We start from the raw sequence: 25,855 nt of genomic DNA, 5'->3' as shown, positions 1-25,855 counted from the left end.
CCCTTGGCCTCAGACCAGGGCCCTGTGCTGAGCAGTGAGCTGCCAGTTGTCCACCCGCCTCTTCACCTCCGCCGGGGGGCTGGGGGCGCGGGTGCCAGGAGGCGTGGAGAACCAGCCAGCACCAGGCTCCGGCTGACCTGCTTTTCTGCTTCAGCGCTGAGGGTGGAACCTAGGGGCACTCCATCGCGAGGCCATACCCCCACCCTTTTTATTTGAGACAGGGTCTCACTAGGGTCACTGAGGCTGGCCTTTAACTCAGCACCCGCCTGCCTCAGCCTCCTGAGTTTCTGGGACCACAGGTGTGGCCCTGCGACCGGCTGGGTGCTTCTTTTGGTCATGGCCATCTTAAGCTCAGATCTTAGGCAGACTTAGAGGAACGCCAGGAGCTTGCCGTCCCCGACGGGGCTCTCGTGTGGACGCACTGTCGGGACCGGCACGGGGTGGGCCAGGGCCTACGAGAGCCTGGAACCCCGGCTCTCCCACCCACCATGGGGGCTGCGGGGCCAGGGATGTGGTGGCCCCTCATCTACGGCAGCCTCCTGGGGTGTGGATGTCTTGGTGGCCAGGCACTGGGCTGCCTCACTGGTCACACAGTGTGGGCCCAGCTCAGGGAGTGAGCTTAGGAGTGGGACCACTGGGTCCCTAGGTCCTTGTCACAGTTGGGAGCCTGTCCTCTTGGCAGCAGGGGTGCCACTGGCTCCTCACAGACTCACCCACCATGTGGGGGCTGGAGCGACCTCCCTGCTCCACCCTCGCGCTGGGCCCCCTGGTGCCTGGGTGCTGGGGGCCCTGCTGGGAGTGCAGAGAAGGCAGGCAGCACCCTGAGCTACGGATGCAGCTGGGTGGGATGCGGGCAGCGTCGGCTCCCCCACTGTGGCTCTGGAGAGGTGGGGACAGTGCTGGGATTCGCTGGGAGGACCACAGAAGACTGGGACCACCCTGCATGTTGCCACCCACCACAGTAACGAGAACATGCAATGCATCTGATTCCGGCTTTTATTTTAGAATCTATAAAATTCCAGTGTCATCCATATTCACGAGCCTTTACAGGTGTTCGCATATAATTTCCAAATGGCAAAAGTTAAGGCCGAGGGATGAACGCAGCTACAGAGACGGGACAGGAAGACATTCAGCCGCAGGAAGGGCCTCCCATGGCATGGGTACAGTCATCTCAGTCTTTATGACAACCAAGGGAGAGGGGTGCGGGACCCTGAGCAGCTCGAGGACCTGGGTCGACGGGACTCAGCAACACGGAGATGCCGGGCTCGCCCTGTGAGGACAGGGCTGTCTCCAGGGGGAGGAGGGCTGGGCCCTGCAGGAGGGCGTGGCAGGAAAGAAGCAAGAGCACAGGGCAGGCCAGAGGTGGTGTGGGGGGCCGGGAAGCCAAGGGCTCCACAGGAAAGCGCCCCAGCCCTCCCTGCAAGGCCTCCTCGCCCCTGCCTCCTTCCCCATGGTCATCCCAACCCACCGAGGGCCACTGGCCTCTGGAGAAGCAGAGGCCTTCCCTGTCTGGGTCTGGCCTGTCAACGGCACGCGAGGCGGCTTGGGCTCCTGGAGCCACAGGCAGACCTGGGAGACGCGGCTCTGGGCAGTCCCGGAGCTTGGGGTTAAAGATGGCCAAGCCTGAGTGACTGGAGTGAGAGGGCCTGAAGGGGCACAGGGTGGCTGGGCCGGATGCTGCTGCCCGGGACACCTTCCCTCCTGAGGGCCCTTCAGCCTGGCCAGCTGAGGCCCTGTCACGCCCAGGCTCTCCTCGGCCAGCGGCTCTCAGCACCCAGTCCTGCGGTCCTCCTGCTTTACTCCTTGGCCCAGCTACAGCGAAACCTGCCCCAGGACTGGGAACCTGGGCCCTGGGGGCAGTTCCACCGCAGGAACAGCGCCCCCTGGAGGTCCCCAGCTCCGCAGCCGGGCTCCTGCTCAAGACCCCTACACACCAGCTGAGGTAGAAAGAAGGCTGCTGAGACGCGGGCCGGGGAGCGGAGTGTCAAGCTCCCATCTCCACTGGATGCGAGCCACAGCCCACTAGGCCATGGTGACAGCCACAGGACCCAGGGGCACACACTCACAAGGCTTCACCTCTAGGCTCACCCACAGACTGTGGGGCCCAGGAGGCGCCAGGAGCCCTGGTACTGCCGCACCTGAAGCAGGCTCACGGGTGCGGCGTAGGGCCCAGGCTGCCCCCGGCCTCCCGCTGTCTAAGCCAGCACTCCTCCCACCTGCTCCCTGTGCTGAGCAGACTGTTCAGCCAGAGGCCAGCTGCAGTCCACCAAAAGGAGGGTCCGGGTGACAGGCAGTGGGCAGGGGAGGTGGGAAAGGAAGAGGGCAAACGTTTGGCTTTTATAAAGTCAAGGAAATTTATTTCCTGAGGTCATGACACAGGAAGTCGACTCCGAGCCGCTGCTGTGGAGCTCTGGTGAAGGTCAGTGCTGACTGCATGCTGGGTGACCAGGAAGCTGGAGTCTTAACCACAAATGCGCAATGACCTCTGCTTAGTGTTCAACATGGTGGCACCTGTCCTGGGCACCACCCAGGGGCAGCCCCTGAGCCCGCTGGGTGACGACCAGGCCTGGGGAGGTGGTGACAGGGCCGGTCGTCAGGCTTCACTGCGAGACCTCGGGAGGGGGGGTCAGCAATCGGGGCCCAGCCGCTGGGTCAGCCGAGACACACTGTGGCGGGTCTGCTCAGCAGCTGCAGGTGCTGCTGTGGACCATTACCGTTTGGGGCCCCAAGGGAGGGTCTTGGGGGCCACCTGAGCCCCAAAGCTGGGGAACTCCTCAGAGCTGCTCATATCAGGAGCCTGTGGAGAGGAGAAGCAGCCTCAGCCTGGGGTCCAACGGCACCCACATGGCCTCCAGCCCATCTCCCCTGCCCCGCCCCAGGGCCATGGAGCAGAGGGAGAGAGGCCGCTGACCTTCTCGCTGCTGCTGGCAGTCCAGGGCGCATCCCGCACCACAAAGCCTTTGGAGGGGGCCTTGGACTCCTCGTGCACGGGGGGCTTCAGGTAGCCCTGCAGAGCCTCACTGTCCACCACATCGGCCAGCTGTGGGACAGGGAGGGGCGTCTTATCAGGCATCAGTCCAGGCCAGCAGCATCTGAGGACCACTGCCGCAGAGCTGCCCTGGCTGCCTCCCCAGGTCCCGACTCACGTATTCCTCCTCCAGGTTGAGGATGTGATCGATGGCCTCCTCCACGTTCTCCGGGAGCCCTGTCACAGTGACACAGTTGGGGTCTGGGGCTCCAGTCTGTGGGAAGCGGATGTCCACCTGGAAGGAGCACATGTCAGCCCAGGGGCCGAGGGAGGCCCGTTTCCAGGAGTGTCCTCTGAACTGGTGACGGTGCAGCCCCTGCCCCTGGTGCTCTTCCCTCCCCTGTATGGGGCTCAGGGGCACGGGTCCCCGAGACACCATGCTGGAGAAACACACCACTTGGCTCGCCAGCCTGAGGCGCCCTGCCCTGTGGGGCGCAGGAGTCGGTGGCCACGGGCATCCAAGGAGGATGTGCACTTTCTCATTCCCGGGCTTCTGGCCACTCCGGGGACTCACCTTGAATTCATCCATGATTTTTCGGATGGCTTTGCCTCGGGCGCCGATGATGCGGGCGTGGACACGGTGGTCCAGCGGGACGTCTTCAGAGACCATCTGCTCAAGCTCACCCACGATCTTCAGGATGGCGTTGCGGGCGGCTTCTGTGTTCTTCTCGTACCCTGTGATGGTGATTTGGTCCTGGGGCTGAAAGAGGAGAAGGCGGTCAGAGAAGGGGGCATCCTGCTGACCCCAGATGGGCACCTGGTGGAGCGTGTCTGGCTACTGCTTCCAGGGCCACGCCAAGGTCAGGGAAGCCCCCGAGCCCAGCACCTGCTCACGCTCACCTGGCTGCCATCGTCCTTGTCCGGAAACTGGATGTTCACGTCGTGCTCCAGCCGGATCTGGGTGATCACTGCCCCCTTTCTTCCGATGATTTTGGGATGGTATTTGGGGTCTACAGTGACGCTCAGCTTGAAACTCCGTAGAGCCTAGAAAGAAAGAGTGAGGCAGAGGCAGTTCAGCCACACGCACCTGGCGACAGTGGCCTCTGTCCAGTGCTCCAGGCCTGACCCCCACCAACAGCTGAGAGCGAGCAGAGAGACGCTGGCCGCTCTGAGAAAGCCGAGGTGCCTGGGGTTGGCACCCTTGCTCAGTACTCTCCCGGGCCGGCCCGCCGGGCTCTGAGGGCTGATGTGAAAAGATGCACTGGACTTTCAAGGAGACGCCGAGGAAGAGGCAGCCGCAACGTCTAGGACAGAGGGCCCGGGAGCTTGGGCTGCCCTGAGCACAGTCCCCGGCTGAACAGGCGACAGACCTGTGAGCAGGCAACCGTCCCTGTGGTGGTCCCTGTCCCACAGTGGCATCTGCTCCAGGCCCCCGACCACCCTCTCCCATGCAGGTGGCGCTCAGACCCTGCATGTGGCACTGTGCCGGGGGCGAAGAGGAGTCTTGCCCCACTGCACAGCAGGGAGTCCTGGCTTGCTGGCCACTTTTCCTACAGGGCCTGAGGCACCACAGTGTTTCTCTGGATTACAAATCAATGCAACTGTCCAACTCTTGTCGTCTAAAGGGGAAGACTGCCCGGCCCTTGGCTCCTCCCGCAGGGCTCTCTGGTCCAGGTCCCTTGGGGGTGCGTCCTGCCCGGCCCCACTCACCCGGTCCTCCTGCTCAGCCTGCAGCTCCTTCACACGCTCTAGCAGCCCGGCCTTGGCTCGGTCCAGATTAGCAGCGAGACCGGTGATGGCAATGACGTCAGACTGCCGCTCAGGAGCTGGGACGTGAATGTTCACCTGAATCGTTGGGAGCAGGAATGATGTCTGGGGCCAGGCAGCAGGTGTCACCTGGCCCCAGGTCACAAGCCCAGGCTGGGGGTCCAGAGGGAGGGCAGGAGGGAGGTTAGAGCAGAAGAAGGTGATGCCAAGGGATGGCGGCACTTTGGAGCCGTGGGCACATCCCCTGCACGTCCCCAGGGAGCTGTGGTGCGCAGCCCACCTGGAAGGAACTCTACCTCAAACTCGTCCATCATCTTGCGGATCCCGCTTCCCTTCTGCCCGATGATGTAACGGTGAAGGTCAAAGGGCACCTCCACCTCGATGGTGACAGGAACCAGAGCCTGTGGGAAGGGCAAAGTCGGCCTAGAGCAGAGGGCCTGAGCTCAGGGCCCTGTCCCTCCTCCCTGTGCCCTGATAAAGCTAACCAGACCTTGACCCATGGAAAGCAGGAACAGGACAGGCTCGGCCTTGGCAGTGCCCTCCTGAAGAGCAGGCCTGAGGCCCCCAGGGAGGGGCATGCAGCCTCGAAGCCCAGCTCCTACACATCTGAGGTCCCTGCGGGACGCTCCTGACGGCTGGCTGCCTGCCCGGCCCCACTCGGGTCTGACAGCTACTGCCCTGCGCCCACCACCTCTGCAGGCGAGCGCTACAGCTGGAGTCTGTCCTTCTGAGGAGATACACCGCGGTGTCACAGTGCTCACACCAGGACCAGCGTGGGTGGCGCTCAATAAATATCCAACGCCACAACCACTCACGGTCCCAACGAGCCTGAGATGGCTGCTCCTTCCGTGACGCCGGGGCCCTGTGCTTACACCTCAGGGCCACAGTGAAGAAACCCACTGCCCGTGGTCACCAGGGCAGCTGCCCAGCCCCTGGGAGGCCACGCACCTCCAGTGCCTCCTTGGCTGCCTCACACCTCTCTTTTCGGCCAGAGATGACGATGATGTCGCACCTCCGTGGAGAGCCAGGCTCAGCCTCTCTGCCTTCCCCAGCCTCCTCACCGTTCTCCTGGACAGTTGGCTCTGTGCTGGGGACTGGGGAGAGAAGAGGTGTCACCTCTGCTTGTCACTGCTATTTGTCAAGCGCCTGCTATGTGAGTGTGGGAAAGGGAGGGAAGGTCCGTCCGTTTTCCAGGCCGAGGTCTGGGCAGGGAGGGCAGACGGCAGTCTCCCAGGGGCTGTGAGGCTGGTGGCACAGGAGACCTGGGCTCTGCATGTCCCCTCCTCACCTAAGCCTGGGCTGAGAGACACTCAGGAGTGGACGAGGCTCGCAGTGTGTGAGAGTATGAGCAGCCCTGCGTGTGCAGCTGAGCACAGGCCACACAGCTGGTCCAGTCAGCTGCCTCTGAACAGGCAGGGGGAGGCCAGGAGCACGGGGCCTGTCCGCAGAACACAGACCAGATGGGACCAGGTGTGCAAGCCACAGCCCAGACACCACCTGTCCCCTCACACCCGTGAGCGCCACAGCCACCTAAGGGACACCTGCTGTGGAAATGCTGCCGTGGATGCAGGGGTGGGCAAGGACGCAGGCTGTGACCTGGACGGGTCTGTGCAGCTGGCCGTCCAGGTGTGACTGTGGACACACAGGCAGCAGGATTCAGCTGGCTTCCTTCACAAAGCAGCCCGAGGTGGGGGATTGCAATGGCTGCATGTGACAGGCTCTGTGGGTGTCAACTAGTGACACTGAGTGAACGCAGTTGGCTGCAAGGTCCTGAGGCCAAACGGGGCCCATGAAGACGAGTCCACAAGAGGGTGCACATCCTTGCACAGGCGCCTGCGGCACTCCTCCCACTGTCAGGCCCCCAAGCACAACCAGGTGACAGATGGGACACAGCCTACTGTGCTGTGCAGCAGGGGAAGAGGCTGCCCACACACAATTGAACCCAGACAACATCCCAGGGCTGACCCTGCAAACCCCAGCTGCCCACGGCTGCCCATAAGCCCTGTCCCCGACGAGCGCTGGCTGACCCGGGCCACCTTCCAGATCAGGACTCCACGGCTGGGGTCCAAGCACCACCAGCACTGAGCAAAGGGCAGGGCAGAGGCGCCAGGGAAGTGCACGCCAGCCTGTGTGGCCACCATGGGCCGCAGCCGTCGCACTGCAGGACCCACCTGGGTTCTCCTCTCTGTCTGGGAACTTGATCTGGACATTGTGATCCCGAGTGATCTGCTGGATCCTGGAGCCTTTGGGGCCCATGACAGATCGATGGAACCTTTGGGGGATGGCGCACTCCACCGTCACCTGGGCTTCCTGAGGTGGACACAAACACACGGAGACAGAAGAGCTGGGGTTGGCCCTTGGGCTCCGCTCAGCATGCCCTGCCACCCACGCCTGCTCTTCCGAGGTGACCCCATGGCAGGGCAGCAGGGCCCATCCTCCCTCTAAATGGGCCCTGCAGCGTGAGTACACCACAACTGATGTCCCACAGACAAGGTCCCTGGGGACTGCCTCCAGGGTGGGTGCACAGGGACAGCTCAAGAGGCGGCTTTAACAAAGCCTGTGCTTCGGGTGGCTCTCCAGGGACGCGCCTGGTGCCCTCCTCCCCTCAGAGGCCTCCCGGTGGCAGAAGACCTTCCTGCATGCCCGGCCCTGGCTGCAGCTGCACCTCCCATCTGCTTCCCAGTGGCAGGCAGGGAAGTGGGGGACGGGCGGAGCACCAGCCCACAGCCTCTGGGGCCTCACCAAGTCCTCGATGATCTCCTGAATGCGCTTCTTGGCTGCCTCCACACAGTCCTTGGCACCTTTGAGGGTGACCTTGTCACTCTGTGTGCCAGAGCGCGGGAAGCTGACCATCACCCCACCATACTCCTCTGCGATCTCCCGCAGGACCTGGCCTCTTCGGATGACGAAGTGGCGGTGGTGCTTGGGGTCCACCAGCATGGAATCCTCGACCACGTTATCCTTGTGCAGAGAGGGAGGAAGGGGAGGTGAAGCCCCACCCAGTGGCACCAAGCCCCACACACAGGCCCGTGCCCTACCAGGTTCTGGATCAGCGCCTCCAGCTCCCTCTGTGCCTCCCGGACAGCGTCCTCCTTTCCTATGATAGTGATCAGGTCTTGGTCCTTGTCCTCAGCGGCTGGGAAGATGATGCGGGCACCCGTGCTGTCACGCACCTTGCGGATTTTGCCGCCCCCCTTGCCAATGAGGAACTTGTGGTACTCTGGCTTGGCTCGGATGTCCACGGTGAAGCTCTTTGTTTGCTGCAGAAACCAACCCCCAGTGTGTGAGCCCCACTGCCACACTGGCCGTGGTGCTGGTGAGCAGGAGCATCTCCCCTCAACGGCACACACACTCAGAGGGATGGCACTCATGGTCTTCTGCAGAGCCATCGGAAGATGGCAGCCAGGTGCAGACTGGGACCCTGGTCTTCCCACTTACCAGCAAGGACTGATCTGGACCTGCTGGGTGTGGTACTGTGCAGTGGGAGGTGCTGGTCCCATGCAGGCCCTGGGTTGGGCGCATGGACACAGCAGATGTGCACGTCAGGAGAGTCCCACCACAGAACCCTGCTTCCCTATCGCCCCAGGTCCAGGGCCACCTTTCTGCACTCAGGGCTGCTGCGTGGCCTATGCAAAGCAGCCATGCCCAGCTCCACTCAGCCACTATCACCAAGAGCACAGTGAGCAAAGAGCCAGAGACCTTACACAGCAGAACAAGGCCCCATCTGACACTAAGAAACCAGGCTGGGAGGGAGGGCAGTGCTGGGCAGTAGAAGTGGCCAAGTTATTGTTACACTGTGAGCGTGTACGAACACATAGCAACGATCCCATGAGAACGCACAACTACAGCGTACCAATTAAAAACAAAACATGAATCCTAGCAGCTCGGAAGGCTGAGGCAGGAGGATCTCAAGTTCAAAGCCAGCCTCAAGCAAAAGCGAGGCACTAAGCAACTCAGTGAGACCCTGTCTCTACAGAAAACACAAAACAGGGCTGGGGATGTGGCTCAATGAGCAAATGCCCTTGAGTTCAACCCCCAGAACCCCTCTCCCCCAAACAACAACAACAACAAGACACCATGGGGGAAATCTGATAGAAGAATTCGTTATTCCTTCCTAAAATTCTGGTAAAGGTTAAAACAAACCAAAAAACCAGGGCCCAGCAAAAACAGTTACTGTGCCCTTCTCAGACACCAGTGTCTTCAGCAGACTCATGGAGGAGCAGTGGGATGCACGGCCCTGTGATCAGGACCCAGGGGCCCTCTGGACCAGAGGCTGGGCCACAGCAGGAAGAACGCAGCAGGGGAGACTGGCCGTCATCCAAGTACTGTAAGCAGCTGCCACCCTTCAGACAAAGGCCATGCCCAAGAGCCAGGGACCCAGAGGCAGACCCAGCCCAGCAGCAAGGCAGGACGGCCTCAAAAGCCAGCGTGGACTTCCACAAGCAGACCAACAGGACCCCACCCTGTCCAGCACAGTGGAGCCACAGACGCAGCCCTTTAAGACTCTTCACGAAACGTGCGCACACACACATCTTTATTTTATCTTTTTGCAGTTGTGGGACTTGAGCCCAGTGGCTCCACCCTCTAATCTCTGTGGCACTGGGGATGAACCTGAGCTCTCACCACTGAGCCACACCCCCAGCACTTTTCACTTTGGGACTAGGAGCCACCGAGTTGCTCAGGCTGGCCTGGAGCCTGCTGCCCTGCTGGGTGCCGGGATTACAGCGTGGCCACTGCGCCAGGCTCAGCCCTCAGCCAGGGCTGGCTGCGCAGCTGCTTCCCGACAGGCCATGGAAAAAGGGTGCTGGCTCCTCAGGGAGGGGACACACGTGGCTCACCTTCTCCTCCGCCAGATGCAGGAGCTGCTTCCTGGCCTTCTCCACGTCAGAGGAGGGGCCCCTGATGATGACCGTGTCGCTCCCGGAGCCCTCCACAGGGAAGTGGATGTGCACGCCCCCGCACTCCTCCATGATGGCGCGGATCAGGCGGCCCTTGGTGCCAATGAGCGAGTTGTGCAGCTTGGCAGGGATGGAGACCTCCACCTCGGCGATGTTGGCCTGCAGCGGGCAGACAGCAGGCCTCACCACAGTGTGGAGGGAGGACGGGGCCAGCCTGGGGGACAGCAGGCCTCACCACAGTGTGGAGGGAGGACGGGGCCGGCCTGGGGGACAGCAGGCCTCACTGCACTGTGGAGGGAGGACGAGGCCAGCCTGGGAGAGGCTGCACAAGGACAGGCCCACACCGAGCACTGGCAGTGCAGCAGCAGGACACACTCAGTGCCATGTGACATGACCTGCATCCCACGTGCCGAGGGGTGAGGAGCAAGCATGGAGCAACAGAGTTGGAGCGACCCTGCCTGCCTACCATCTCCACCAGGAAGCAGACACGGGAGCTGCATGACTGTCCCCACTTGCTATGGCCCAGTGAGGGCAGCAGAGAGAACCCGAGGCCCTGTGGCCACCCACACACTGACCCCGAGGACACCAGAGCAGGGAAAGGTCCTGGGAGAAACAGGCAACGGCCCACACTCAGGACCGAGCTACCCCTGCCCTTGGTTTCCTGGGCCAGGTGCAGCTCTAGGAAGCAGGATGGGGATGGACCAAGCTCGCCTCTGATTTGGTCCAACAAGACTGAAGAACGAGTCCCCAAAGGTGCAGACTGTCCGAAGGACTTACAGCTCAAAATACTTAGAGGAATACAAAATACCCAGCAAAACACACCAGCTTTCAAAGGAACAGGCAAAAAGAACCCATGACAAAGAGAACAGAAAACAACCCAGAAACAGAGATGACGGGACCAGCAGGCCACGGACACCAGGCAGGTGTCCTGCACTGTCTGTGGTTTGCAGCCTGAAAAAAGACTGCCTGAGCTGGGCACTGAGGACACAGAAGACGTCAAGACTCAGACTCAGCTTCTGGAGTCAGACCCACTGATGTCCAGAGGGACACTCATCAGCTGGGATCCTGGAGGACAGGCTTGCCGCCTGGGCAGACTGAATGCGCCACACAGGGAGCAGGCGTGAGCCAGCCGGCAGCCTGACAGGAACCAGGCCCAGAAGCCCACTCCCAACACGGCACCTTGCAAAAATGTGGGAAAGACTAGGCACTGGACACACTCTGGGGACACAAGGGTCAGTGTTCACACCAGAGGGAACAGAAGGCACAAGCGACCGGGAGCTCCAGGAACAGTGTCCGCTGGGGAAAGCACACATTACCCACATCTCTTAAGAACAATCCGTCAAACCAAAAGGTCATTGATGCACAGTGTGGGGGGGTCTCGTGACCATACAGGCAGGGGCAGAGGCCCATTGTGTCACAGAGGGCACACACTGAGGACCCCGGGTTGGATCTCCAGAGCCACCCTGAATGTGCCAATGCAGCGGGGAAAAGAGAATCCTAAAAGAAAAGGAACTGGTGAGGCATGGGGACACAGGACGAGGAAGCTGCAGGCACACAGCCGGGGGAGCAGTAGGTGGGGCCGCAGCCCCAGAAGGCTAGCATGTGGCTAGTGCTGCCCTGGGCCAGACCCCACAGCTGCCTCTGCCTGTGGTGTCTCTACGGGGTCCCCTGCGTTGGTTCTCTCATGGTGGACCCGTTCTATTCGCAGATGGACAAAATGGACGGGAACTGGGAACCTGTGCACAGAAGACTGAAGGAGAGACAGGAAGGCAGGGTGCCATGGAGAGCAGGGGCAGAGAGCTTCAGAGCCAGCCACACAGGAGACACCTCGCAGTGATAGGTCGGGGGCCAAGGCCCCGAGGGTCTGAGAAGGTTAAGGGAGTGGGCAGGGCCACAGCCACACAACACTGACCCCAAACACACTAGGCATGATGGACTCCACAATACCTGGGCTTTACTGCATCTAGAAACGCAGTCTAATGTTCTGGTCAAGCATGTGGAGGACGCCATGTGCAAGACGTGGCACTGGATCAGACTGACCAGACAAACCACAGCTCAGAGATTCCCCTGACGAAGCAAGTTGTGGACAGCAGACGTGCAGACACCGTCAAGAGGGACGAGTGGGCCCTGCAGTCAGGTTCTCAACGAGGGGCGGAGGCAGAAAGCAGGAAAAGGCAGAGCAGAGGCCCAGGAAGCTGTGTGCTAGTGACGGCCAGCACGCATGAAACAACCCATCAAGACCAGAACAAGGAGGGGAGGGGCTGCTACAGTGGACACCACCACAACGGCAAGAGGAGACACTCCACCACGGGGGGACGCTGAGCCACCCTGCAGACCGCAGAGCCTGCACACCTGCCCACTGCAGCTGCAGGCCGGCCCTGGCCATGCCTGGGTGGCAGCTACCTTCCCTGGCTTGAAGTGGTGCTGGTTTCCTGGGAGTGCACGTCAGAACCGACAAACTCGACCCTGTGAGTGATCGTACACTGCTTTTTTAAAAGAAGCTGAAGAAAACACGGTATGGCCTGTTCCGATGATGCTTTTCACGGGCTCAAGAGGACCAGGGTTTGGGTCCAAGGTCACTGCTATGGGGCTAAGTGATGAGCACCCAACAGACAAGAGGCAGAACTGCTGACCACTCGCCCAGCAATGCCTGGTTTTAGAGCTGCAGTGGCCACCAGGCCTGACCACCCTGCGTGTGGCCCACCAGGAGCCCCCGTTACCAGGTCTTTCTGGATGGACAGGATCCGGCTCCGGGCAGCCTCACAGTTGGCTCTCTTGCCTGTGATGATGATGGTCTCGGAATTGCTGTTCTCCGCGGGAAGGTCGATCTTGGTGTTGCTTTCCTCGCGGATCTAGGAGAGGGAGGCAAAGCTGAGAGACTGCAGGCCTCCCAGACAGGGGCACTACACACTCTGCCTGGAGGGGAGGCCTGTCTCCGCCTTCCCACAGCAGTCACCTTCTTGATGTTTGCACCACCTTTCCCAATGATGTTCTTGTGAAACTGTTTGAAGATTGGAACAGAAATCGAATAGCTGTTCTCCACCTGCAACACAGGACATGGCAGTGACCCCCCGGGCAGAAATGTGCCCGAGCCTGCTCTCCTCCCAGCCTAGCTGAGCACCAGAATCTGTCCTCACAGGAAGACAAAGTGTCTGGCCACTAACCACCTGGCATGTCACAGCCAACTGATCTGAAGTCCCTGTCTACAGCAGCCTGCAGTTGGTCAACTAGCACCCACCAGGTCTGTCCAGGGGCCCTAACCATCGTACTGGCTGGGTGAGGAAGGTGCTTGGACACCACAACAGGGCAGCACACAGCCCCCAGTGCTCCTGGGGACCCGCAGCCAGGCAGCAGTGCACAGTACCTTTCAGACCCCCTCACGATCACCTCCCAGGGCCGGAGCCGTGGATAGCGCCAGGTCATGGCTTTCCCATCAGTCCCTCCTCCACACTCCCCGAGCCCTCTCCCACTTCAACTCCACATAAGATGTTCTCAAAGTTACTGGTGGTCTGAGCATGAAGGCATTAAGGAGGTGCCACCCCACTGTCCAGGTCCCTAAGAGTGCAGACCCCCCCACACACAGAGCACTTAGGGGCAGAGTCGGGAGTCTGAGGGGCAGGCGCCCTAGGCCATGTCCAGCCCTGCCTCACAGGGAGGCCTCTAGAAGGCCTACCAGGTCGGCCACCATCTTCTGCATGTACTTGGTACATTTTTCCACCTCGTTCTTGGGCCCTCTGAGTTGGACAATGTCGCTTTTCTGTGCTGGGTCTGGGAAGTTGATGATAACCTGGAACAACCAATCAGGAGACTGAGCGGGTTCAGAGGTCCTGAGCATTCCTTAGGTGCAGGAGAGCACTCCCGGAGAGCTGGGGTGCAGCTCAGGGGCAGAGTGCTTGCCCAAGCATGTGAGCCCCCAGGTGACCCCCAGCACCACGGGGGGGGGGGGGGGGGGAGGAATGCCTCTGGGGAACTTTTACCTCTGGGAATTTGTCACGAATTTCACGGATCCGTTCACCTTTCTGCCCAATGATTGTGCGATGAAATCTCTGCTCAATGATTAGATCCTTGGTACGCTCGTTTTCCTAAAAACAGTTAGCACGGATGAAGCCCCTGGTGATACGAGAACTGCCTGTGAGTGTGGACACAGGGTCCTGGGCTCTGCTGCATAGCCCATCTGGCGCCCAGCAGCGGGCGAGGGGCGCCCCGGGCACCCTGGAGCAGCAGCCGTGAGACTGCCCGCTGCAGGACGCCACATCTCTCCAATCATGTCACACTCTGAGTCACCTGGCAGTGTCACTTTCTTGAAGGTATAATTACCGAGGTAGGGGCAAGGCCCTGCAATGGGGCACCGGCACCTGCTTCCACAAGGCAGAGGGAAGTTGGCACCGCATGCCTGGGGGCAACCCCTTCCCAACACAGGGCAGCTCAGGAGGAGACTGAGAAGGATGCCTGACACATCCTACCCAGACCAAGGAACCAACCCCAGGGCTCCAGCCTCCTGGAAACACCAGAGGGAGCCAGCAGGGCACCAGTGGAGATGAAGTCCAGGCAGGGGCAGGACCAGACTGACACCCGATGACAGAACTGAGTGGTCCAGAGTAGGAAGGAGACGCTGGAGCAAGGTGCCCTGGGGAAGGGCTAGGGTGAGGAGAAGCAGGGACACTGAGCTGGAGACAGAGCTCGGAAAACAGAAGCCTTCCAAAGTGAGGCTCTGCACGTGTCCTCGGGCGAGTTCATTTACCCACATGGGGTGAATGTCTGCAGTGTTTGGCTTTCTGGCCTCTTGGAGGCCCCAGGACTTCCATGTGCAGCTGAGTTGAGGACTGCTGCTGTGTGGCTGTGTGCACTGGGCTCATGGAGGCCAGAGTGCTCTGTGGGAGAGCCCAGCACTTCTGCCTGTGGGTGGAAACCCTCTGGGCAGCACCCTGAGTGAGAGCCACCTGGGGCCCTGGGGTGCGCCTGTGCTTCTCCAGCACAGCTGGGGCTGAGGGAGACATGCTGGTGATTTTGGCAGCATGAAAGCGTCCAACACAGGATGGGGCAACTCCCACCCAGGACCACACACCCTAGCAACGCCCCCCCCCCACCCCAGGCAGCCAGACACAGGCCTGTGCTTTCCTAGGGACTCACCATGCGAGAGGCCAGCTCCAACAGCTCCCGCTTGGCCTGCTGCACGCCCTGAGGGTCCCCCTCGATGCGGATTAGGTTGCTCTTCTCGCTGTCAGGAGGGATGCGCACAGACACCTTGTACTGGTCTTTGATTCTGTTGACTTGGGACACAAAAGAAGATGGGGCAGCTTGGATACAGAAGCTCCAAGGTCTACAGACACCAGACAGCAAGGAGGGACAGGCCAAGCCTCAATAACCTCAGTAGTTATTCCCACTAACCCAAAATGACCACCAGCCTCCAACACGAGAGCATCCACCATCTGCGCTGGGAGCTGGCCATGACCTTTGCTGGACTGCAAGGTTTCCAGTGCAGCCAGCTCCCAGCATCACCCACAGGCTGGCACTGCCCCGAGGCTTCACATGTGCCAGGACCATGGAGTTAGAGGTTTGCTGGTCTGGGGTATGGCTGGGGCTTTAGAATATTTACAAGATCCCAGGAGGTAATAAAGTGCAAATTTGCAACTAATGGTTCAAGTAAAAATTACATGCGTTAGCTCAAGACAGAAATGCTCGCCGACTGACCACAGGGGTGGGACCCCACCCCATTCAGACTGCACATCAGCTTAGAGCCCACTGAGTGCTTTGCTGTCCTCACAAAACAACTGGGATGGCCACTCTCCTGCTGCCATCAACTCTGGACAGAACATGGTGTTCACTAGAGATGCAGGTCCCCAACTCTGGGGGAGCCAAACCACCAAGCAACAAGGCAGGCCCTGCCCACTGTGCAGTGAAGAGAAGCTGAGCTCCTGGGAGACCAGAAGGCTCTGGATGGATGGCCCATGCTGTGCAATTGTGAGAGGGACAGGAATGAAGAACTGGCTCTTTTTTTTTTTTGGGGGGGGGGGGTGTGGGTCAAGAGCAGCAGGACAGAGAAGTGGGCAGCAGATTTTAGATTATGGAAAAATAAAAAGTGAGGGTCTGGAATTAGATCACAAGACAGAATGGAGGCGATTCTTTGACCATGCTGTGCTCAGAGCTTCTGCAATTCCCAGGTGGCACAAACCAGAAACATCGTCAGAACTGTACTGCTGAACCTCCCTGGAGTTCTTAACCAAAACCAAGAGCAATCCTCAGAACTGGGGTTGTGGTGTGCGCAGGACAAGCGGTGTGGAGAGGTGAACACCACCCGAGGACCCTTTGCACCTGAGACTGCCGTCCCCATCACAGACACGGCCCAGAACACAGAGAGGATGCCGAGCTCCAAGCCCCAGGGTGGCAGGCAGCCTTCCAGCTGTTCGCCACGGAGAAAGGCTGCATGATGTCAGTCACAAGCAGGCCCAGGAAGGACCCTCTGCCAACTAGGAAGGGTGTGTGTGTACCCCACATTCCACACTCAAGGTGAAGCCTGGGGCCCAGAGCCACTCCCAGACAGGTGCAGTGACCCAAGCACAGGACAAGGCTTGCAGAGGCCATCTTGGATTGTAGCCAAGTGCTCCTTCAACACGTGCCCAAGTCACTGCATTCTTGTGCTGTCCCTATTGTGTGACCCAGATGTTTCTCCAGTGCTGACAATGGGCGGACAGTGACTGAGGGCTCACCTGTGGCCTCCCCAAGGTGGTAGATATGGGTAGGAAGTCTGGGAAATGAGTTGGCCAGGACAACAGCACTCGCCAGAAAGGCCAAACCCAGCAAGCCCGCTGTCAAGGGAGTGTGCCACCCCCAGCCCACTCACTGTTGGCCCCGCTCTTCCCGATGAGGTGCCTGTGGAACCTGTGGTCAATGCTGATCTCCACATAGTCCATCCGGTTGACCTGTGGGAGGAGCACAGGGCAGGTCAGCAGAGAGAACACTTTTGGTCCCTGGGATTTGCTGGTGATTTGAAAGTCCTTTCTTCAAAATGCAGGTTTCTTCCCTGGGGACTCAAGCTTCTCACTGTTTCAGGGTTGCTCCTCGCTAGAGAGGCGACCCCCAGGAGACGTGCTTCGCCCAGCCCACCCACAGGGCCCCAGCTCCCTAGCACAGGCTGCTCCGGGGGCGCTCACCAGGTCCTTGACCATGCTTTCGATCTGCTCCTGGGCCACACTCACGTCCTCTGTGGGGCCTTCCAGGGTGATCCTGTCCTCACCTTCAGTGAACTCAATGTGCACCTACCAAACCCAAGTGAGGAGAGGGACCGTGCAGCTGCAGTGACTTCAGCCCCATGCCACCGCTGTTCCCAGAGGGCCAGAGGGCACTCTTGTGGGGGCAGCAGATGACCCCAAGCTGCTTCACAAAAATACAGGCGACGGACAGTCATATCCACCCCCACTACAGAGAGCAGAGGGATGGGGTGGGGGGACGATCCTAGCACAAACACCACAGTCTGGTAAGCTTTCCTCTCTCCCTTTCCTTTATGCAGTGCTGGCCCAGAACCACCGACTTAAGCACAGGAACACCACTGGCACTCCACCCCGTGGGAACTTCTGGAGGGCCAGCTCCACCTCAGTTGTACGGGGCGGAGCTTTGCAGCAAGAACAGCTGCCCAGGTGGTGGTGCGGCTTGCTCCCTCTTGACAGTGCACCCACCAGCACCGGATGAACCAAGAGTCCACAGCCAGGAAAGGCGAAACCAGGACTCAGCATGCAGGACGCCAACTCAACAGAGCAGGCGTGAGGGGCCTCAGCAGCCCTGTGCTGTTTCCTTCCAGCTTCCCGGGGGCTCTGGTCTCCCCTTTGGTTGCAGGTTGAATTCATTTATTTGGGCTGGGGTTGTGGCTCAGTGGTAGAGTGCTTGCCTAACGTGTGAGGCCCTGGGTTCGATCCTCAGCACCACATAAAAGTAAATAAGTAAGATAAAGATATTAAAAAAAAAATAAACTTAAAAAACCTGGGGCCTTGCACTACCACGGCAGGCAAGTACTCTGCCACTGAGAAGCACCCCCAGCCTGTCTCCCCTCTGGCAAAGGAGAGCACTGTAGAGGGTGAAAAGGCCCATGGAATTAATACGTGGGAGCCTGTCTGAAGTGTTACGCTTCCAACTATTAATGAGGTTATACAGCACAATTATTAACTGGCATGCTTCTGAAGACACTTGTCAAACCTAGCAACACTCTGTCCCTGGTTACAAACAGCAGATTTATTCTGCAATCCCACAGCTAGCCTCAAAAGCTGGCTGTGCCCAGTAGGACGAATAAGCTGGAGAATGTGCCCGCCTTCAAAGGCACCCACAGGACAAATGGCAACAAGGTGTGTCAGACAAACCTGACGGGGATAAGGCCCCTCACCTTGGGCATCTGCTGTGTTATCTTGGCCAGGTTCTGCCCCTTCTTGCCGATGATGAACCGGTGAAGCCAGGAGGGGGCGGACACTGAGGAGACTGTGAAGCTGTTGGCCTGGGGAGACAGGGGAGCAGACTCGCAGGTTTGTGGAGCTCGAGGTCAGGCTACAAAAGAGCCAGACTGTGCCTTTGGGGCTTGCGGGCGTGTGCCCCTGCTGGGCACACCCCTGTGGCAGCTACCTTGGCATAAACCTCAGTCAGCGCCTGGCCCAGCTTCTCGGGCTCCCCTCGCAGGATCACCGTCTCAGAGGCGCTGTCTGAGGGTGGGATCTCCACAGAAACCCCAGTTCTCTCCAGGATCTCCTGTAGGGAGTTGCCTTTGGGCCCGATGACATACTTGTGCTGAGATTTCTTCACCTCCACTGCAATGGTCGTGGTCTTCTTTTTCTAAGTGGGAGGCCACAGCAGTGGTCAGAGGGAAAGGTGCAGAAGCAGGCGGTGGACAGACCTCCACGGCCAGCAGCAGAGGTAATGTGTCCGAGGGCCCTGACTACCAGTGCCAATGCCTATCAAGTGGGGACCATGAGAGGCCCTCCCCAGAAACTCACTTTCCAAAAACAGGACTTCCCTGAACCAGGTCACCCCTGGACGGTAACACTAGGACCTGGAAGACTTAAGAACTCCAAGTCCTTTCCCAAAACCAGGGAGCGAGTCTCAGACCTCAAAGTCGGTCAATCTGAGTTATAGTTTCATCAAAGACACGAACAGATCTGAGTCTTATGTGCCACCGTAGGAGGTGACCTATCAGTATGGACAGGGTGCACATGGACAGGACTGCAAGGACAACCACCCCTAACCAGGCCACAGGGGTACCGAGCTTTGTGTCCAAAGAAAACAGAACATGGGTCAGATGAAGCCCTGGCTAAACCTCCACCCTTGGACCCCACCGTCCGTCCTGCCCATGGGCTCCACCTCTGCACACCTTCTCCTCGTAAATCTTCTTGATGCGAGCCACAGCCTGTGCCAGCTGCTCCTTCTCTCCAGTGAAGACGATTTCTGTCCGGCTGACACTGGGAGGGGGGATGTTGATGCGCGTCCCTGTTTCCTGCATGATCTCACCCACGAGTCTATTGTAGGGCCCAGCAATGAAGGGGTGGAAGGCCTTCTCCACCTCCAGCCTCTCCACGGCACGCTTGTCCTGGAAAGCACAGGTGTACTGGTGAGGACACCTGAGAACAGCGCCACTGGTTCACACAGGAGTGGCTGCCTACGAGCAGCCAGGGTGGCCTTGGGCAGGTGGGCGGGGTGCAGGGAGGCCTCACCTGCTCGGCAGAGATGAGCAGGACCTCATGGCGAGCCTTCTCAATGCCCTCTTTGGTGCCAGTGATCTTGATCTGGTTGCTGGGGTCATCTGGGCGTGGGATCTGGATTTTGGTTGCTGTTTTAAGCTCCAAGTCTTGCAATTTCTCTCCATTTTTGCCGATCACAAAACGATGGTGCTCTTTAGGAATGGCAACAGTTGCTGAGGCCTATTGCAGGTAGCAAACCAAAGAAAACAAGAATGCTTGCAGTTCTGTGAACAAGGTACTCTGTGGTTGGAATGCCCACCAAACCCTCCCCAGATGGGAGAATGGCATGAGGACAGGCCAGTAGGCAGGAGCCCACAACAAAGGCAGGGCAGGAATAGGCCCATGGCCGCAGACCGGGAAGCTGGCCCAGCGCTGCTTTATCAACTTCTGGACTCTGGAATCAGCAGCCTAACTTAGATAAACAATGAAGGTTTAAAGGCTGCAATACACTGGTAGAGAGCTGTCTGGCATGCACAAGGCCTGGGGCTCCATACCCAGCACAACCAAGAGAAAAAGAACACCCAGATGCAAACACAAGAAAAGATAGAACGTGTGTGTTATAAGTTGGGAAACAGGGCTGGGCAGGTAGCTCAGTGGTGAAGCGCTTGCAAAGCATGTCCAAGGTCTTGGGTTTGATCCCTGGCACCACAAATCAAATAAAAAAGGTTGGTACTGATTTAAACATAAACACATAAACAGGAAATCACCCCTTAAGAGATCTAAAAGAATGTTCCCATCATAAAGATGTCAATTCTTGTATAAGACTGACTTTTAAGAACTACTGCAGTTGAAGGCAGAGTAGACCAGAACGCTCACAGGGTAACACAAGCCAGAGCAGGACACACAAGAAAGCCCTAGGAGGGGCAGCTCAGTAGGGTGGTGACAGTGGTGTAGACATGCCACGGCCAGGAGAACCTCGGCACAGACACAGACCCAGGGCCAGGACTGGAAACCCAGAGGCAGAGCTGGACTCTGTACGCTCAGGACATGGCAGGAGTAGTCCTCCAGGCCCTGGGGAGGACAGTCCTCTAAGACTGGTGCTGCTGATGCATGGGAAGAAGTGACCCAACCAACCCTTCACCCCATCTGAGATGCATCCCAGAAAGACCCAGAAGTAAAATGCAAGAACGTCCTTACGCAGGCCTGAAGAATACACGGAAATCTTTCTTATGACTTGTAAACAAAATAAAGTTTCCTAACAATGACTCAAAATAATACACATAATAGATGTGACTACATAAGAATAAAATATTCACTTAGCAAAACTTACTAGGATCAACTGAATGACAGTCTGAAAAAATTATTTGTAATTTTCATCAATGACTAAGATTTTTTTGTGGGAGTGGGGACTAGGCGTGGGGCCTTGCACACACTAGGCAAGAACTTTACCACTGAGCAATAACCCAGCCCTTTGTATTGTGTTTTGAGACAGGGCCTCACTGCACTGCTGAGGTTGGCATTGAACATGTGATCCTCCTGACTCAGCCATCTGAGCAGCTGGCTTCATAGGCATGCATCACCTTGCTCTGCTCAGGTAGATATAGTAGATCCTGAAGATCGAGTGCAATGAACAACTTCATACAAAAAAGGCTAAAGGACAAACATTTCTCTGGCATACGCATGTAACTCTACCCACCCAGGAGGCCAAGGCAGGAGCAACTTAGTGAGACCCTGACTCAAAAATAAAAAAAATTAAAAAAAAATTTTTTTTAGATGTTGATGGACCTTTATTTTATTCATTTATTTATATGTAATGCTGAGAATCAAACCCAGTGCCTCACACATGATAGGTAAGCGCTCTACCATGGAGCTACAATCCCAGCCCCTGTCTCAAAAATAAAATAAAATAAAATAAAAAAGACATGGCTCTGTGATTAAGCACTCCTGGGTTCAATCCCTAGTACCCTCTCCCTCCAAAAGAGGCTAAAGAACAGACATTTGACAGAAAAAAAAAAAAAAAATTGCAAATGAAAAGCATGCTCGACTACCTCTCAGACTGGCACCACCCAGGTCCTGGGGCCCAGGCCTTCTCTGCTTGCTGATGGGCACGTGCCCACTCCCTCTGAGGGGAGGAGCTGCTGGCTGGCCATCCTCCTGCAGGACCCCATCCCAGGATGCACTGGGACCAAGCAGGAAGTGGCCCAGGAACAGAATTCAAACCTGCAGAGCCTGGAGAAACCACTAAAGCCAGCAGCGTGCAGGCACCTCTCACTGAAATGCAAAGAGGAGCAAGCCACAGAGGAGGCAGGAACGGCCACCTTGGAGAGGGTGGGGACGGGGTCAGAGCCCCAGAGCCCTGACTGGCAGGTCCTGCACTGCAGTCAGATACGTGCTGAAGCACTGCTCACTTTTGTGTTTTGTGGTTCTGGGGACTGAAGCCACAGCCTTGCCCCTGCTGAAGAGGCTCTGCCCCGGGCCACACCCCAGCCCTCTGTGAAGATTTTATTTCAGATGGGGGTCTCGCTAAGTTGCTGAGGCTGACCTTGAATTTACAATTCTCCTGCTTCAGCCTCCAGGGTAGCTGGGATTACAGGTGTGTGCACCACTGCACCCAGCTTGAAATAATATTTAAAAAGTGAAAATAAACAGAAACAAATGCACCTAACTACATAGGAAAACCCAGAAAAAAGAATTACTGCAATTTAAAAACCATACCATTTCCCCTTCACTAGAGATGACCTTCCTCTCTCATAAGTCCCCGTTCTTAGCTCTGCTCCTGCTGCATCTGGACTGGCATCTCCAACTGCATGTCCCACCCAACAGGCTCAAGGACAAACAGCTGACTCCAGGTCTGGGAAGGAAACTCCAAGATCAGCCCAAGATGCCCTTCTGCTGAAAGCGTCGGAGCCCAGAGTGCTGAGGGAATGCGGCCTGCTGGGTGAGGCACTTCCAGCTGGCCCCTCCTGCCTGATCACCACTGGAGGCGAGCAGGGGAGAGGCACCCAGTGCCTACCAGGCACTTCCTGCCCAGCGTTGCAAAGCATAGTCCCTCCTCTCCAGAGGGCCACCCAGTGGACGGGCAGATGCAGAAAAGAAAGCAAGGCAGGGACCACCCATGGTGGCAGCACCACTCAAGTGGCAGCTGTGGCACAGTGGTGGGCACATCTGGGATCACAGGGACTCCAAAGGCTGAGGCAGGAGGGTGGCAACCAAGTGAGAGCCTGTCTTATGCTAAAGCACAGCAAGAGCTGGGCATGTGGCTCCGTGGTGGAGCACCCTGGGTCAATCCCCAGTACCAGGAAAAATGAGACAACTAGGCAGCCAGAGACCAACGGGGAGACTCAGGGACCACGCAGGGCACACAGACCACCTCAGGCCTCACACCAGCCCCAGCCAATTGTGAGGGGCAGCAGCACAAAGCCCTTTCCACACATCAGTGGCACTGAAGAGGGGTGAGGTGTACCACTGAGGCTAAGACTCGTGACACTGAGCTCCAGTGCTGGTGTAGACTGTGACTGAGACTGACGTGAAAACGAAGGCTGGAGGAGAGGAGAGAGCGAGAGGCAATGCACAGACTGGGTCAGGCGTGAGTGTGCCAGGATCTCCGTCAACCTTGTAAGGCAGCTCGTGGCACAGTGACTGTGGCTCAGCATCTGCCTGGCAAGCAAGAGGGCCTGGGTTCCATCCCCAGCCCCTCAAAAGAAGTTATATACACACAGTAGACTATTTGCAGGTAAAATAACGTGTATGAGGTTCACTTTGAAATGACCAAGGGGCTGGAGTGTAGCTCAGTGGTAGAGTACTTTTTAGCATTCATGAGGCCCTGGGTTCCAGCCCCAGCATGGCTAAATCAAGCAAGCAAGCAAACAAACAGCAAGGGTGTGGACCAGTAAAAGTGCTTCTGCACGGCCCATACACACGATGGTTCCCCATGGGGTGTTCCGGCACAAAGCAGATGCGCAAATGTCTATGACAAGCAGACGACAATGGACACTTCAGAGTCTCTCTGCACAATGCTCAACTACTAGAGTATTTCCACCTCTGTGACCTTGACCTGTGTAATTCCATGAGGCCACTGGGAGTCTGAGACTGTCTCTGGGACCCGTTTGGCTGAGCCTGTGGCAGCACACTATGGCATCCCTGAGCCAGTCCCCACAGCGGAGGCAGGAGGAGCCCGGTTCTGGACCAGCCATCCAGTGTGGAAGCCGTCATGTAAAGACCTGCCTCAGGGAGGCTTTCCACCTTGGTCTTGGGGAAAGTGCACTGTACATTCACTTAGTCCACTGGCTCCCAGATAGATTCCAGTACTAGTGCTGGACAGCCAGGAACAGGAATGGGTTTAAAACAAGCACAATCTGCTGGCAATCCAGGCGGATCGCCAGTTCCAGGCCATCCTGGCAACTTGGCAAGATCCAGTCTCAAGAGGCTCTGGGTTTGAGCTCCAGTACAACAAACAAGAAAGACAGTATCTGAAACCGGAACTCCCAATCTGGGGCCTGGTGGTGTGTACAACACAGACATGTTAGCTGATTCTCAGGCGAAGTCGGAAATGGCAGCTCTACACCATCTAGCAAGCCTAGGTTTTTTTCCTGCAGTATCTCAAACTCTGGGATAAGCCTTCACATTTTCAGTACATCCACTCAAATGCCTGAATGGTAAGTGTTCCAGTTCTATTGCAATATCAAGAGTTTTAAATGTTGCTGTTCTAATTCCAAACGACTGAGTTGCTCCACTGGTAGAAGAATCTGGAGAGGGACTAGGTGCACCAGGAGCTGGGGACACTCACCTGAGTCTGCAATCGAGCGACAATGTCCTTCCGGGCTTTCATGACAGCATCCAGCTTCCCTGAGACCATGATGGAGAGGCCTTGATCTTTGGCCAGAGACAGCTCCAGGTGAGCGCCAGTCCTCTGCATGATCTCAAGGCAGATCTTGGCTTGTTCACCTTCTCCAAACTGGTTCATGTCCTTGTACTTCCTTTCTTCTAGGGGTACGTGGAACACCTGCTCAGGAAAATCAAAAGTGGAGGGAGGTTAAGATGTCAGAGAAGTGCGACCACGAGGCAGTGGGGACCCCTGATCATTCTCGAGCAGCACTGCCCCAGGGCAGCCAGTGGCTCTCAGGGGCTGTGCTCTGGGGCAGAGGACAGCTACACCACTGCACTAAGGACTGAAGACAAGCAACAGGAAGCCTGGGGGGCTGACCATTAGGGAGGCAGCCACATGGGTGGAATGGACAGCAGGACCTTGGGATGGCTGGGCAGAGGAGAGAGCAGGGGGCAGCAGGAGGTGGAGAGAACATAGGTGAAAGGTGCACGTCAAGGGCACTGTCTGGATCCCTGTGGTAAAAGTTGACAAGTTTTAAATTAGGTCAGATTCTGCTTAATGACTCAATGGCTTTATGGGGACTGGGACCACAGCAAGTGGCACTCAACAAGATCATTAGCAGGACAACTTGTTGTTGGCAGTGATGGAAAGCAGGGTGGCCAGGTGCTTGTGAGCACAGAGGGAGAATGCTGTCAAGGCAGGGCGGTCACTCCCCACCATGGGCAGACATGGATTCCTGTGGAAGCTGAGGCCCACCGACAGCTCACAGTCAGGGCACAGAGGGGAGGGTTCGTGCAGCTCAGGAGAAGCAAGACTAGCACTGAAGGCCCTGCTGGTGTGGACAGGTAGGGCAGCTCCAGCAGGTGGGAATGAGAACTAGACAATAGTGGGGGAAATGCATGGGGTACGGCGAGGTGAAGAGGGTGCCTGCCCTCCATGAGACTGCTGTCCCCTGCATGACCAATGGCAGGGAGCAGGCAGACCCACCTGAGTGATGACGGAGGCCTTGATGGGCCGGATCTTGGTGCTCCAGGCTCCAGCAGGTTCCTGGGCACTGTCCAAGCACGCTGCCTTCTCAGGAAGTGGGGGGAAGGCATCCTTGTAGGTGGGAGGGTCGCTCTCCTCTTCTGAATTTAAAGTAGCCACTGGACCAGCCATCACAGATTAAAGGAAGAGATGACTTTAGTGAACACACTGGGAGGGTTCCAGTGGACGCCTTCACCGAGATGACAACTGCTTGAGTAATATCCACCACCTTCTCAGTCCCAGGAGAGGAAAAGGTCCAGCAGTCACCAGCCCCTCTCAGTATGTGAGCCCTGACACTAAGTCTTCCTACCTCGACGCAGTCCCCTATGAATGGTCAGCATGGTGACTATGAGCCCTACTCCCACACTGGGGCCAGTGAGCCCCTGAAGGCAGAACTTGCCAGAAATGTTTGCAGATTCTGACATCATGACTGTTGACTGTGACTGGCACAGAGCAAACAGAACAGTGCTGCCCAGCATGGTCTGCAGCAGCCACCTTCGAGTGGGCTCCAGCTGGCTTTCCACCATGGTACACAGTGCTGAAATCAATTCCAGTGGGAATAACTACCTCTGATCTCCCCCAACCCAAAGCAGGAACAGCAGGACCTGCAGAAGGCAGTGTCCCTAATCACTGTGGCTCTTGTGGTCTCTGTTCATGTTTCTGTCCCATTAAGCATGATCTCTGTGGAAGCAAGGGCAAGGCTACCCTGGGCTCCCCT

General features: G+C 57.7%; 1 protein-coding gene across 3 annotated transcripts in view; it reads right to left on the bottom strand.

The window, feature by feature from the left end:
• Nucleotides 1–2,329: 2,329 nt before the first annotated feature.
• The window catches only part of Hdlbp (high density lipoprotein binding protein), a 51,302-nt gene continuing 27,776 nt past the window's right edge, over nt 2,330–25,855 (bottom strand). For all 3 annotated transcript variants that reach the window (XM_076841657.2, XM_076841658.1, XM_076841656.1), the window contains exons 4-28: nt 25,099–25,256; nt 24,073–24,288; nt 19,320–19,526; nt 18,980–19,195; nt 18,238–18,444; nt 18,005–18,112; nt 16,785–16,889; nt 16,475–16,553; nt 14,764–14,903; nt 13,611–13,715; nt 13,307–13,420; nt 12,590–12,676; nt 12,354–12,485; nt 9,574–9,792; nt 7,774–7,995; nt 7,478–7,696; nt 6,907–7,045; nt 5,684–5,829; nt 5,032–5,136; nt 4,679–4,813; nt 3,869–4,012; nt 3,543–3,728; nt 3,147–3,263; nt 2,912–3,040; nt 2,330–2,797 (exon numbers count right to left, since the gene is read on the bottom strand). In XM_076841657.2, the coding sequence (XP_076697772.1) occupies nt 2,711–2,797; nt 2,912–3,040; nt 3,147–3,263; nt 3,543–3,728; nt 3,869–4,012; nt 4,679–4,813; nt 5,032–5,136; nt 5,684–5,829; nt 6,907–7,045; nt 7,478–7,696; nt 7,774–7,995; nt 9,574–9,792; nt 12,354–12,485; nt 12,590–12,676; nt 13,307–13,420; nt 13,611–13,715; nt 14,764–14,903; nt 16,475–16,553; nt 16,785–16,889; nt 18,005–18,112; nt 18,238–18,444; nt 18,980–19,195; nt 19,320–19,526; nt 24,073–24,288; nt 25,099–25,256 (3,722 nt within the window). In that variant the 3' untranslated portion in view covers nt 2,330–2,710. The remainder of the gene's footprint in view (nt 2,798–2,911; nt 3,041–3,146; nt 3,264–3,542; nt 3,729–3,868; nt 4,013–4,678; nt 4,814–5,031; nt 5,137–5,683; nt 5,830–6,906; nt 7,046–7,477; nt 7,697–7,773; nt 7,996–9,573; nt 9,793–12,353; nt 12,486–12,589; nt 12,677–13,306; nt 13,421–13,610; nt 13,716–14,763; nt 14,904–16,474; nt 16,554–16,784; nt 16,890–18,004; nt 18,113–18,237; nt 18,445–18,979; nt 19,196–19,319; nt 19,527–24,072; nt 24,289–25,098; nt 25,257–25,855) is intronic.

Source organism: Callospermophilus lateralis, chromosome 9 (genome assembly GCF_048772815.1).
Source record: "Callospermophilus lateralis isolate mCalLat2 chromosome 9, mCalLat2.hap1, whole genome shotgun sequence".
NCBI classification, from domain to species: Eukaryota; Metazoa; Chordata; class Mammalia; order Rodentia; family Sciuridae; genus Callospermophilus; species Callospermophilus lateralis.
This window is presented reverse-complemented; position numbering and strand designations above follow the sequence as displayed.